The sequence below is a fragment of the Lepisosteus oculatus genome, chromosome 6, assembly GCF_040954835.1.
Source record: "Lepisosteus oculatus isolate fLepOcu1 chromosome 6, fLepOcu1.hap2, whole genome shotgun sequence".
NCBI classification, from domain to species: domain Eukaryota; kingdom Metazoa; phylum Chordata; class Actinopteri; order Semionotiformes; family Lepisosteidae; genus Lepisosteus; species Lepisosteus oculatus.
Window position 1 is genome coordinate 51,856,067 of NC_090701.1, and position 14,771 is coordinate 51,870,837.

Sequence of the window (14,771 nt, forward strand, 5' to 3'; positions counted from 1 at the left end):
AAGACTTCAGTAGAATTTTAAATAATACTCAACTATATATTTATATATAGAAATCTCAAGATGTGTCTTTATTGTTTAAACGGCACTGGTGCCTCTTTCATACTGTATAAAATCCAAGTGAAGTCATTGTGGTGTACTGTATTCTTCAGAACATTGTGATCAACAGAACCATAGTCCTAATTTTAATTGTATACTGTGTGTGAATCCACACCTACTGTATGTGATGAGGTTTTGCTCAAGCAGAACTCTACTGATTGGGCCACCAGGCGGGAAGCATGAATGTGACATTGACACTGCTGGCCTTGGGTTGTGTAAGTAATGCAATGCAACTTTCTTTCAAGGGTGATTGCCGAACAAGAGAGGAAGCGTTGATCTTGGGGGTTGAGCTTTGTGATAATGGATTCATGCATCATGGTAATGTCCTATATTATAATTCATTGGGAATGTGATGCTGATAGATAAAAACCACCTTGCTTTCTATTTTTGTACATGAAAACATTTTTTATTCACAGCTCTTCTTTTAGAGACTCCTTTCCCCTTACAAATCCCTTGAAAGATGTTTTAGAAACAGCATTGTGAGACACCAGTACTACTAAAGAGAAATATTTGGAGTACTCTTAGAAGCTGAGCTTTGCTGTACACGTGTGAGGTGTGGCAGAATCTCTGTGTGTGGTTAACGTCCGACTGAAACTTGGCTAACAAAAAGACATTTTTCAGTCCATGTGAGAGCGGTCAGTTGCCATAGTTACTGTTTGTTGACAGCAGGCAGTTTACTTTTGGTTCTTTGGCGTTTTTTTGTGCCAACATCCACATCATACATGTCCGAGCCACATTTCAAAATGTATCATTATTTTTATGATGTAAGTGTTACAAATTACTCTAGCTTTGTTGTGTATATATAGAATGCTGCTGTGGAAGTTATTTTAACGTGTTTATGCTAAGGTTCAGAGTTTTCCATGTGATCCAGAAAACATATTTTCCTATGGAACCTTGTTGCCAAATTTTATTCTGTTGTCATTTAAACCATTATAACAGCCTCAGAAACCACTTATTTACAAGGAAGAACATGTAAATGAACTCTGGTGTCTCTGTGGTATGTTATGCTTCAAAGAGTATTTGATTGAGTTTGGTTCACTGATTACCATGGAGACGGATTGCAGTCCTGACCTGGGCCTTTCTCCGTTACCTCTTGTAAAAATGTTCCAATTTTATTTGTTTTACTTGCTCCACAGAAATTTGTGTTAACTGTTTTTTAAATATAATTGTACAAGTTAGCAGAATTACATAACCAGCAAAAAAAGGACACATTTTAAACCTGGGGATGTGATTTAGATATAGTTCACTGTGTTACTGTGATAACCTTGACCTATTTAAGCCAAAAGTAGGTCAGATTTTATGCAAACATGCAAAATCATATCTTGTGCTGGAGCTCAAGCGTTATTCTAAAGTTCTGTGTCGTCCATGACTGTAAATTACACCTTCATCACTTTTGCACGTGAACCAGACTTTTAATGTTTCCTTGTGTACATCTTCATGTTCCTTGGCAACATTGTAAAGTCTGTTCACACAAAAAGAGAGTGTTACCAGAGGTTGAAACTGTTTATGAATCAAATATTTAGGTCAGCTCTGTTAAAAATATTAGTGATATGTAGAAAGGGCACTAACACACTCAAACAAATCAGGGAATACTGGGCAAGCTCAAGTGGCGTCTGTCTCAAACAGGTGTATCTAACCACCATCATTATGAAATTAGCTACTGTATACTGTATATATATCGGACACAAACTTTTGCATTCATCTCAAGCATCCCCCGGCTGCTCCTTGGTTCAGCCTGTCTAAATGGGGTTTGAGCCTCCTTGTCTTGTGGCCAGCAGGCTACCCATAAACCAAGTGGGTGAAGTCGCATTTATCTCATGAAGTCTTCTAAACATTCCCAAAACATTCAATCCTTATATGTTTTTGTCCCTAGGTGACCGATACTTTCACTAATATTTACAATTGGAGTGAAGGGCTAGAGCCCAATACCTTACATTCAGCCTTCTGTCCTACATACTGTACCTGTCATCGTCCTCTCTAAGGTCGTCGGTATTGGACATAAATCCTTATATGGCTAAGGAAAACCTTACCCTTGATTTCATAAAATAACTCGTTCTTCACAAGTGAGCCTGCACTCTAAGATTTAAACTGATGAGAGAAGTGAGACTTTAGCCTTTAAAAAAGAAAGCAAATAAACAGGAGGACGACAAACTGCCTAGGAGATGTAGAGAGGAAACTTGATTATTCCCACAAATATGAAAAATACCACTCTTCCCTAAATTTAGTCTAAGTCCCTTAAGTGCCCAGTAACTGGTTTTGGTTCATTAAGCAAGAATCCAGTGGTGAAGACTGCTTGTAGACTAACTTTCTCCCTCCTGTATTTTTGCTTCTATTCTCCTGCAATATCCTTCTCTCTCCTCCTCTTTTGACCATGGAATATCATTAGAAGGGGGTGAATACTTTTGAAAGGCACCATCTGTTACACAAATGCAAAATATTAATATAATTGGTCTATTAACAACACTACTATGTTAAATAAACATACATTTAGAATGGTAAAAAAACTTTAAGAAAAAAGTATTTGTTGTGAATTGTTTAGTTTGCAGTGTTCTTAATTTTAAATAGCTTATTGTCTAGGGTGGGTTAGAAAGAGAAGCGTGGAACTGACCTGTAAAATGTTTTCACAGTGCTGGAGAAAAGTGAATTTAAAGACGAGCCCCTTTTGTTCCGATTCTTTGCTGATGAGGAGATGGAAGGGTCAAACACCAAGCACAAGCCCATGAAGCACGATTTAAAAATAGTTGAAAATGTAATCGCTAAGTCCTTGCTGGTAAGGCACATTGTGTTTAATTAAATACAGCTGTAACTACTTAAAATAGAGAGGAATATACAAGACCATATGGTTTTCATTCTTTCATGTTGTACAGCTAAAACATGACACATAGTCTATCCAAAAAGGACCCATTCAGATAAAAATGTTTCAATTTGCTAGGTGAATCTTTTTTATAATACTCTTGTCAAATGTAAAGAAGAGCATGTTATTCTTCACTGAAGAACTCTATTCCCTACAATGTTAAATTAGGCCAATTCTTTTCTGATGACTAAAAAGCAATGTACAATTTCCATGGATTCAAACCTGAATGACACATTCATTTATTTTTGTTAATTTAAATCTTATGTAGGACAATGTTCAATATCCTTTGCTTTTTAATTGTACTCTTTTGAAATGTCATAGAAATGTCAGTTCTTAATAATTTCCTATCCCTGTTATCTCACTAGATTAAACCAAGTGGGGGTGGATACGGGTTTTCTTTAGAAGACAGGAATCGGGTGCCTATAGTCAAGTCAGTTGAGAAGGGATCGTACGCAGAGGTAAGGGGTTTTCATTCTAATGGAATGCACTAAGAATGATGATGTTTCTTTTATTTCAGCTTGAACATAATTGTCAAAAAATGATAGGAGTCATATACAGAGATTAAAGTCAAATGCAGTGTTGTATCTCCCAGCTAGTTGTGTGCACAGGTCTCAGTTTAACCATGTAAGGAGGCACAGCTATGCTAAAGTAGTAAAGAAGTAAATGGATTTGACTTTTCAACAGGTAATGGGGAATTCTGTAAAGTAAATAACATTTCTGTAATCTCTGTTGTTGTTATCTACTACTGCTGTTGCTAACATTACGCCCATGCATGTACTGTACCCTGTAGCTTGTTTCCTGTATTGTTATTGAATTTTGGAATTCAACCATACTATTGATACCTTGACCTACTTTAAGAAATGCCTGAATAAGATCCTCTGATCAATTAACAAAGCGAGCTAGATGGACAGAATGCTTTCCTTCATGTAACCTGTCTCGTGTTGGTCTAGTAGTGAGGAAACAGATCCCTCATTCCCTTGTGTGCATCAGTGAACCTGTGCGTCTTTGCATGATTAAGTCTGTCCTCTAATTAGATAAACTTGCATATTCTGTTTGTTTAACCACTCATCTATATAAAGAACTGAAAACACATAGGTAATTCCATAGGGCTTTTATTATTAACTTCATAGAGAAACTGCAGTAAGAGCTGCATACAGTACAACAACATCAACAAGAACAAGATCATAGTTTCAAAATGATTACACAGCATTGATAAGCCATAATTTTTATTGCTAAATTTGTAAATTTGTAGCCCTGTTTTTCAATTATTAGTGTATTGTTTGATTGCATTATGCATGTGTAGATCAGAAAGCCATGCAGCATTACAGCTAAGCATCTATAAGCAATTTTTTTAGGTCTACATTTGGTTATCATGGTATGATAATGAGAGTTAAAATTTGTCCCAGAGGGCCTAAGCAGTGAGTCTGTAGCCTCAGCTGTAAATGATGGTTTTTCAAAATTGTATTCCCAACATCTGAAGGACCTTCAGTTAAAGGTTTGCGCTGCAGAAACGGCTGTGAGGGATTTTAAAATTGGACCCATTTGTGAAAGTGGCGCCTCTTCACATCATGTCAGTTCAAGAGACTTAAGGAATGTTAGGGAATGTGAAATATGCACTGTTGGTAACAGTGTAGAGTATAACCCATTAAATATCTGATCTCCTTTTTGTACAAACACAACCTGAAATAGCCACATCTTTAAATAAAATACTAATATGTCAGCTTTCATGTTGTACTTTTGCTTTGTGTAATTTACAGAAGTACTGCAGTGGTCAAGTAGATTTGAAAGACAAACATGCAGACTATAGTACTTCGGGTAGGGAGGAGACCACACAACAGAACAGCAGACTTAAACTGGTGTCTTACTGTTCGATCCCATAGTGAGCTAAGCTGAAGGCAAATCGGACACAGAGGGTTTAAGTTTTAAATAGATTTAAGATCACTGGAGTAACAGATGGACAGCTTTTGGTGCTGAAGCTGGCTTAGTTTGGGGCAGTGGTGTGAGTTAAGGTAGCAAGTCACTCGCTGTTGATTTTTTAAAATAGTAGGAGTCCAGAAGGGATGTCTGTCCGAGATGAGTGTAATTCATTGTGGATATGAGAAAGTTCAAATGGACTGTTTTCAGAAACGGAAGGGAGTTCGAGGTGCAAAGCTCTGAAGTGATTGAATCCCATGAAGATTATGGTGGTGGTTTGACTCAAAGGCTGTAGCTGGAAAGAGAAAACCAAATCAAATTGCAGGAGCTAAAGTTGTCTGTGTTGAAGAACAGGCTAAAAATACTAGGAACGGGTTTCAAAATAGACAAAAACTACAAGCTCCAAAGGAAAAGAAATCCAAATACTGCAGTCAAAATACAAATTTAGTTTTTGAACATTATTGTTCATTTTACAGTAGGTATATTGAGTAAAATGTTCTTTCATTACAACATTTCATGAAACCCAACATGTTATAGCTCTTTTTAAATTCCTCGTGCTCACACCAGCCCCTAAAGGCAGACTGAGTGGAGAGATTTTTTGTCCTGAATTGTTATCTATCAGAAAATAATAAAGAATAATTAAGAAACATTATTTGTCTGTTACACACAGTACTCGAATATTTGAATAACTGAATATCGTTTTTAAAAATATACCTCATGCATTTAAATGTTTCTACTACTCTAACTCAACTATAAAATATATTCTATATGCTATACTGATAACTCTTTATCTACTGTATACCACAATGAAGCGTAAGTCTACAGCTGAACTTTAATCATTTATTTATGTACTGTAATTATAGTCTAAATACCAAAAAGCCCTGCATTCTCAGGGATGTGACATGGGAGTGGGATTTAACATGATTAATTTTGATTTATTTCACATGTTGAGTTGTTCAGTTTCAAGTTAAGAGCAGAAGAACAGAAGAAGTAGGAGGAGAGAGGAGGCCCATCTTGCCTGCTTGGTAGTTTGTAGTTAATATATCCGAGGATCTTATTCAGCCGTTTTCTCAAAAGAATCCAGCGGATCGGCTTCAGTAGCAGTGGCCGGTTAGAATGCTCCTTCAGTGAAATGTATCATATTGAGATGCTTTCGTTTGTTTTGTTTATTTTTCTAAAAACCCAGATGGCTGGTCTGGAGGTGGGGAAGAAAATCTTTGCCATCAATGGGGACCTGGTTTTCCTAAGGCCTTTCCAGGAAGTGGAGTGTTTCCTGAAACAGTGCTTGAATAGCGGAGGGCCCCTGCGAGTCCTCGTCAGCACAAAGCCCAGAGAGTGAGTGTGGGGGTGTACCTGCCCCCAGCCCGTGGCTGGAAATACAGCCATCACTGCCACTAAAGGCAGCCTGGGGGTTTCTCGTCCTGTCATTTTCTCTCCCTGAGGTTTCTGTGTTAATACCAAGCTCTTCCACTTTTGGAAAAGGGTCACTAGTTTTATTTTTGCCACAATGTTGTTATAGAATAACTTTGGGAAAAAAAAAAACATAATGCATCTATTTATCTCCTGCAAGTCTTATTATTACAGTAAAATAAGATGTGACTATACTGCTTGTTAGAAAAAGGTTGATGAACCTTTAATTGTAAGGCTGTCTTCACAAAAACTGTGAGTCAAGAACTACGCACTTTTGGGTTATTGAAGGAAATAGACTAATTAGTTCATTTATGTTTAAATGCATTAGAACAAGTCTAATCTTCTCTTCCCTAGGACTGTAAAAATTCCAGATTCTGCGGACGGACTAGGATTCCAGATTAGGGGCTTTGGGCCATCCGTTGTGCATGCAGTTGGCAGAGGTAAGGAGATGGGTAATGTAATGCAAAAAACAGAACTCTGCTTTTTGGGAGGTTTTTTTAATTTTTGGACAGCTGTCGTGCAGCTGTGGTTCGAGGTAAATCACTTTGACACAGCTACGGTGTTAAATGCATCAGAGCAAATTCACACTTTTCCACAGCTGAAGCTCACAGCCTTTAAAAGCCATCAGCTTAGTGGTGGATCAGTGGAGGGGCTGTAAAACAGGCCAGCATTTATTGGATTTCTTCCACTTGAAAATTGATTCTCTTTTTTTTTGGTGATCACATCCTTTCCAGTGAATGAAATAGGAATTTTGGGCATGCTGGATGAGCATGTGTTGATCTGTGGTTTTAGAGAAACAGTTTAATTTGGTGTACAGTATGTCTTTATCCCTTGGCTTCTAAGTCTCGTATTCTTACTCTCTCAGGTTTAAATTGATGGAACAGATCTTTTTTCCTCCTCCTCCCCGAAGCCTCAGTCTTTGAGGGCTGTGGTTTGAAATTGAATATCATGTTTTGAAGCGAGATGGCTGCAGCTGCCCTCAGTCTCGGTGAGGGCACAAACCACATGCTCAGCTTGGGAGAATCCAAAGGGTTTTCGGCAAGAGGGCATGAAAGAAGCATGGGGCTGATTAAAAGACATCTTTCATCCCAGCGCTCTCACAAGAGGAGAGGTTCACACATGGACACTGTTGAGAGACCTTACAAGCATGCAGAATTGTACAGGAAATGGAATTAAGCCTACTCATGGGCTTCACCTTTTTGAGCTCTTTGACGAATCAGGTCTGATTCTGAGATAAAAGATAGTTTAACGTCTAAAAGATGTTACAGATCTTTGTTAAAATTTGATCCAAATCAGCCTTTGGGTTAAGTGAAGTTTCATTAAGTTAAGGCTTGTATATTATTCTGCCATTTTGATTTAGAAAGAAAACATTCAAATATTTTTATTGTCCCATCATTCCCATTCTAAAGATTAATCCTCAACAATCATATTGTCAGTACAATTCAGAATGCATCCGAGACCTGTTGCCCTTCCGGTCTCCTTAATGAGAGGTGTGAAGAAAAAATTTAAACTTTAAGTCACTCTGTTAATTTGCTATTACTTGGTTTTGGAGTCTACACTTTGCTAGGACATCTGTACCATTTGCTTTCATATTTGCTTATAGAATTGAGGTGGCATTGACAGTGGTATTGAACAGGGGTTAGCATCGCTGCCTCTAAGCACTGGATCTTTGGGTTCAATTCTGGGACTGGGGTGCTGTCTGCGATGGACTGATGTTCAATCCAGGCTGTATCCCACCTTCTGCCTGTTGCTTGATAAAATAATCTTCCCCGTGTGTCCTGAATGGACATCGTAAAAACAAATAAGAAGAAACTGAAGCCTAAAACTACAGCCCATGTTTCTCAGGAGACTCTCTTGCAATGTGTCACTCTGCTGATGATGTAGTCAGAGACGTAAAAGATGCAACAGCCTCACAAGTATGTAAGAATGTACAATAGTCTGATTCAGAGCACCACAGATTTTTATTCCAAGCAGTTGGAGCAAACAAATGGTTTGATTAAGTTTGCTGTAAAACAACAGTAAACACACCATTATTCTGTACACTTCTGTACACTAGGCAGGCGTTTGTAGTTGTGCAGGTGTTAAGGTTCAGAGCAAAGAAATTAACCAACTGTCATCTGAAATATTCACAAACATAATTCCCAGGTTTCTCCAAAATGGAAAACAATGTTGCTTTCCATGTTTAATTACATACATTTTAGACTTCTTTCTTATTTGAACACACTGGAAAATGTGAATAGGTGTTAGTTCCAGTCACATTTAAGAAAGAGTAACTCTTTGTTTTCTGCAAAACTGAACCTTTTAGTCTTGAATTGAGAAGACCTGATTCAATTATCCACAACTCTTAAAGGCATTGACAAAGTATGCCCAGTTCACTTTTTGAGATTCAACAGTGAAAAATAAATTGAAAGTGAGGGTACAAATTGAAATGTGTAAAAAGCCATATTACTGAAACCAAGCCAGGCTCCTTTACAGAAACTGCTGGATAAAGTCCTCAGATCAATTAATTACAAACTACCAGTCAGGTTAGACGGGTCATATGGCCTCTTTTCATTTGTATCCTGTTTGTGTTCTTAAAGGAATAGAGAACAAAGGGTTCAGGTGCTGGAGTGAGAGCTTAAGGGAGATTAAGAGCAAGTTGTAAAAGTGGTTAAAATCACTGCAGAGCATGTTGTTGGTATTATCATAATTGAGATGAAAGAGCTCCCATAATCCATTTGATTATATTTTACACATTGAATTTGATCTGATACGGAAGCCTATAATTGACGTCTATTTTATGGGACAGAAAAAGCAATAGTTCACTTCCTGTGTAATTTTCTGATACTGTGACATTTTAATACACCGGCTTTTGTAGTAACCCATCATCTGTTTCCAGAAAACAGAGCAGACAGTGTTTGAATTCTAAGTGACATTTATACTACAGAAACAAATGTTCAAGTTGTGACCTAGTAAAAAGAATTACACTTTTCTTTGCAACATGAAGATTTAATGTTACAGATTACAAATAAATAAACGATGTGGATGTGCCCGATTGATTACTAAAGTTATGCTGAAAAACCTATGCTTAACGTAGCTATACATAGTGCATTGTCAAAAGTGACCATTTTGAACACAGTACATTACTTACAGTACTATGTGTACAGTTGTTTTTGGCCTTAATAACATGCTTGTCGAAATAACATACTATTAGACTGTGTTCATCCAAATATGCAGGGTCCTTCAGCTTTTCAAGGGATTACAGAAACAGGAGCACTTTTCTCCTGTTTTGGCATGTTTTGTGTCATAATAAAACGTATAGCAATGTTGCTTGCAGATCATAAGCATGGTAGTTATCAATGCTTTAGATTCATGTTTGTGTATTCCTTTTTTTTGTTTATATTCGATAGAGGCTGAGTATTATGTTGACTAAGTAAAGTAAAGACGAGGTTCTTACTCTAGTTTAACTGTATTTTATAATGTTTACACGGTGAAAACTTTTTCCTATAACTAATTTATTGAGATGCGTAACAGTATGGTGTTCCTACATCAGTACAGTATGTAGGAGGTACTACAAGCTAAAATATGTCTAGTCTTTATTACACTAAAGTATATACTTATAATTCATTTTTGCTCCCTGGTACAGGAAAAAGTGTAATAGAGGTTTGTGTGCTGGAATGAAATCCAGCAAGTAATAGGTGTTGCCCTTGATTTAAGGTCACACGTTTTTGGTGAACTGTAGCATGATCTGCTTGTTACACCAAAGCACAAGTAAAAACCTTTTTGGCCAGGTCACAATTTGTGTTCATCTGCAGAGGGTTGCCGTAAGACGACTGCGTGAAATAAAGTAAGATTTGATTGTCTCATTCTTTTTCTTTCTTGATCCTCAGGCACTGTGGCTGCTGTAGCAGGCCTTCACCCTGGCCAGTGTATAATCAAGGTCAACGGGATTAATGTCAGCAAGGAGAGCCATGCCAGTGTCATTGCCCATGTCACAGCGTGTCGGAAATACAGACGGCCATCCCAGGTAACCCGCGGGCTTCAAAATGACGCAGTTGTCTCCTTGCAGTTATTTTTATTTCAAAAGCAATAATTTCTTTTCATTTCAACAATTTACCTTAATGTAAAAAAAAAATTAACGAAAACTGCAGTAATTGCTATGCTATACTCATATTAAGCTTTGCACCATTTTACCTTGCACAGCCCTCCGTTTTCAGTATCTCTGATCTGTGATGTGTTCTGGCTCAAGATTGAACCAATAAACGTGTTAGCTGATACCTCACTGTAACAGACGCTTCATCAGGAAAACAGAGACCAGATCCCTATGCCCTCAATGTACTGTACATGAACCCACTGAGTTTAATTCAGCAGTTGGCCGTAGGAAAACAAATCGCGTTCCTAAATACAATTCGCCACCAATGCAATGTGTCAATCCTGAGTTTAAGTTGTGAAACCCCCAGTTTGGAGTCTTTAAACCTTCCCATAAAGTTATATGTCACACTGCAGTGAAAGCACTCTGTGAATCATGAATCAGCAGAAATAAACAGGAATCAGGGCAAGTCAGACTCTAATAAAACTGTACTTTAGCTACCTTAGTTGTTTCCATTTTTTTCTTGAGGTGTGCACAGTTAGATGAAAATGTCTTACACAATTATTACAGTAAAAAATAGAAAACGTTTGAGAGTAGAGTAGGAAATCTCAAATCAGCATTTTGCACTGTATTTTGGAGACACTGAATTTTGAAGCACATTACCAGACGTAATGAGGTAATCTAATGTGTGCTTTGTGTTAAATGAGGGCATGTTTTGGAATTAACCGTGGCCCAAGAAATGACAGCCTGGCCATATCGATTAGGAAGTCAGAACCCCCTCCTAAAATGAGTATTCAGGAGTGTAGTGGCTGGTGATAAAGTGCCTGTACAAAGAATGCTGGTTTGGAAAGTCTGATGTCCTATATTTATACAATATCTTATATGTGTAAAATGAATAAATAATTAAAACAAACAATAATGAAACAGTAAACGCCATCCCACTACAAAAACATAACAGTAGGTAAAATGATTAAATATTACACCCAAAATCTAAAAGCCACAATTAGGAGAAATAGAATGAGACCCAGAACTCATTTCTAATCCAGAACCTTGCAGTATAGTGGGAGAAGTGGATTCCTGTGAGAGTTAGGAGGTCAAGAAAGAGATGAGTGGTGTGGGTGGAAATTATATCCCCTTGGTTTATGACAGACCAGCCCTATCATAAGGGCACAGGTGAGAGACAGTGAGAATACAGTAAAGGATGTCTGCATGGGCAGAGAAACTAGGGTCACGGCTACTGTATAGAGAACAGAAATACTGCACGTCAATGACAGTATTTTGTGCATCATTGTTAGCTTTTCAAATAGATTTGGTAACTTCAGTGGAAAAATAATAGTTTGAGCTCCTTCTCTGATGGGTTGTAATGGTTCTGTAATGGATAAGAGAACCTCTCTCGACATTTTGCATCCCTGCTGCACTAGGAGTTGGTCCCTCGATTCTAATTGCTGGAGATGCCAGACCCAGCATGTCTGTGATTTATTCATTTTCCCTGTAGTTCACTGACAGCGCTGCGGCTGTGTTCAGGCCTCTATAAGAGGGAACACCCTGCTGCTGGGTGGCAAAGAGCCCTCTGTGGTATTGGGGGAAAAACATCATGTCATTCTGGCCGAAAGGCATGTGAGTGTTGGTTAGCTGATTACAGCACAGCCCTGAAAGCAGAGGCGTTTGGAAGCAGAGGGAACTGTGACTTCATTCTGTGATGCCTGGTCTATGTGGTGTGCAAAATTGGACTGTTTCATTTTCCTGTGCTATGTTTTTCATGAATCACTGTCTCATATACAGTACTTGATTTTTACCTACAAGTAACTAATTCTAAATCAATGTTTATATAGAATATTTCTCTGAATTTGGCTGTAGAGGACAATGTTTAAGGTAAAAAAAAAATCCAAAATGTTCAGTTTCTCAAACTGAAATGATTTCTGGGATTTTGAAAAATTATATTTAGTGTTCAATCAACAAATAAAACCTATTAATGAAACATTTCAATTGCAACTTAAGACCAAGCACCGAACAAAACATTTTTAAATGAGTGGTCAGGTTTTACGAGTGTAAATCACCACTCCCTTTAATTCTTTTCTTTTCTAGCAAGATTCTATAAAGTGGGTGTACAACAGCAGGGACAGCGCTCAAGAAGACCAGCAGAAAGCACACTTGAAGCCTTGTGCAGAAGACAGTGGTGATGTGTTTGAGTGCAAAGTGGAAGGTATGCATTTCATTTGAGAAAGAAAGTTAAACAGTGAAGTCTCATTTGCAGTTTAAATTTAGAAGAGAGTACAATGTGTGGAAAATATCATAGTGCTTGAAGCCATAATTATCCCGTAAGCCCAACAGTTTTTATAACAGCTTTTCACTCCAATAATCATATACTGCTTTATTTCAAACAAGCAGAGTTTATTGTTAAGACCTTTAAGTTTAAATTAATTCTCTACCACAAAAACGTCACTAAAAACTTTCTATTTTTCCTGAAGTGTATTCCACTTACTGAATACTGAATTGAATTGTTCCAACAGTTAATATATTTGAATGGTCTGATTCACATTTGCTTTTCAGAGTATTACTTAAAGTTCTCTGTGTCCTCGTGTTTCTTTGACAACAAAGAAATGATCATATTGGGCAAACACACCGCACAATATACCACCTCCCTATAGAAAAATGGCAGCCATTTATTTTTTGGGGGGGTTCACAAAACTGCGTGCAGTACGTGCGGTTGAGTAATTAAACCTCAGTGACATGAAACGCAGTCTGTTTTCGTTTTCACCACTGTGAAATTCACTTTAGCAGCTCATTTTAACTTCTTAACTGTGAAGATTTGGAATAACCACATGCTGTTATGTAAATCAGTGCTGTCGTGACGGACTGAGCGATTTGATCTGCCTGTGTGCTTTCCTGTGTTTCAGAGGTGATGGACAAATTCAACACCATTGCCATAATTGATGGGAAGAAGGACCATGTGAGCCTGACCGTGGACAATGTGCAGCTGGAATATGGAGTGGTGTATGAGTACGACAGCACGGCTGGGATTAAATGCCACGTTCTTGAGAAGATGGTTGAGCCCAAGGGTTTTTTTGGGCTAACCGCAAAGGTACTGAGGATCGTTTATACTGCATCCCTGTTGAGGCCATAGAAGGGGGATCTGGGGAAGAGTCTGAATTCTGTGTGTTGAATAATAAATAGATGCAAACATACCTCCTTTCCCTAGTGCCGGTTTTCCTGGGCAAATGGATAATTAGGAACAAAGCAAATTGAATACCTGCACTTTTTTTTAGGTCAAAGGTGGGCTGGAGATATTATGCAAGGAGTTGTTTATTGCTCAGTGCTGCCTTTTCATGTTGCGAGTTTTTCTTTCATTTTATGAAGGCAGCAAAATTCTTTTAAAATAGAATTGACTACTTATATGACTGCAACTTTCTATCCAAGACTTGTTATAACTATTTCTAAAGTCTCGAGACTTGAGATATAAAAAAGATTGATATACTGTAGTAATAGCTAATTAGTCCATTTCAGGCTATGCGGCATGCTTTCAGTGTCATGGTAGCACCTTTTTTCTGGAAGTAGCTGTCAAACTAATAAGCTATCAGTCTCACTAGACTTTCCTACTTATTATAGTTAGAAAAAAAAGGCTTTTCTGCTGCAAAGCCTGTTTTATCTTGGGGAATTTGATGGTGCCCACTTTTAAATAAATTTATACAACACAGGCTATTCCTTCTAGACTCTGGTTGGCTTGAACCACAATGTCTTTCTGCTCTTTTCTGCAGTACATTAATATATCCATAAAAGCAAAGGGCCCTGTATTTCTGCTTTTGCACTGTGGATTTTGTGGTCAGAGTATATTTCATAACTGACTTTGTCCCTCGCCTGCTCTCTTATTGTACCATTGTATGTTTATTTACTTAATGCAGAACATCCTGCCACAATTAATAGGTGGGATTTACAGTGAAACCATGGCTTGTTTTACTATATAAACTCTTAAATCTTCGTTCATGTTTGGGCGATTCAGCTGTAGAACAAAAATGTGCACGATAGCTTTCATAGAGCTTAGGGAGCTTTTTCTATTATATTTAGTATCACATGTACATTGTGAGCGCTGAGGTACAGATATCATTACCATTACTGACAATTTCATATATAAAATCCATTTATAGAGCAAGATTTCATTTTAACCACAGGATTGAAAATAATGGAAAAATACAAAGTCTGAGTGACACAATGGCTCTTGGTTTTATTATTGTTTTCCATTAAGTATCCATAGATACAGAATTTTGCTTTATAATACTCACTTTACAAAATTATTTTTCGCTTATTTGCATTTTACAACGAAACGCCTTGGTCATATCCTTTGAGTTAATTGTCTCAATATGTCTGGTTTATTTTTGAAAACTTCGTAATAATTTAATTGTACAGAAATGATGACACAAGTGTGGAACTTGT

General features: G+C 37.6%; 1 protein-coding gene across 1 annotated transcript in view; it reads left to right on the plus strand.

Annotated features, from left to right (window-relative positions):
- Nucleotides 1-14,771, plus strand: part of prex2 (phosphatidylinositol-3,4,5-trisphosphate-dependent Rac exchange factor 2) — a 171,372-nt gene that overhangs the window by 87,171 nt on the left and 69,430 nt on the right. Inside the window, exons 15-22 of the mRNA XM_006633898.3 lie at nucleotides 342-414; nucleotides 2,724-2,866; nucleotides 3,316-3,408; nucleotides 6,051-6,199; nucleotides 6,629-6,714; nucleotides 10,144-10,280; nucleotides 12,429-12,546; nucleotides 13,241-13,425. Coding sequence (XP_006633961.2) covers nucleotides 342-414; nucleotides 2,724-2,866; nucleotides 3,316-3,408; nucleotides 6,051-6,199; nucleotides 6,629-6,714; nucleotides 10,144-10,280; nucleotides 12,429-12,546; nucleotides 13,241-13,425 — 984 coding nt within the window. The remainder of the gene's footprint in view (nucleotides 1-341; nucleotides 415-2,723; nucleotides 2,867-3,315; nucleotides 3,409-6,050; nucleotides 6,200-6,628; nucleotides 6,715-10,143; nucleotides 10,281-12,428; nucleotides 12,547-13,240; nucleotides 13,426-14,771) is intronic.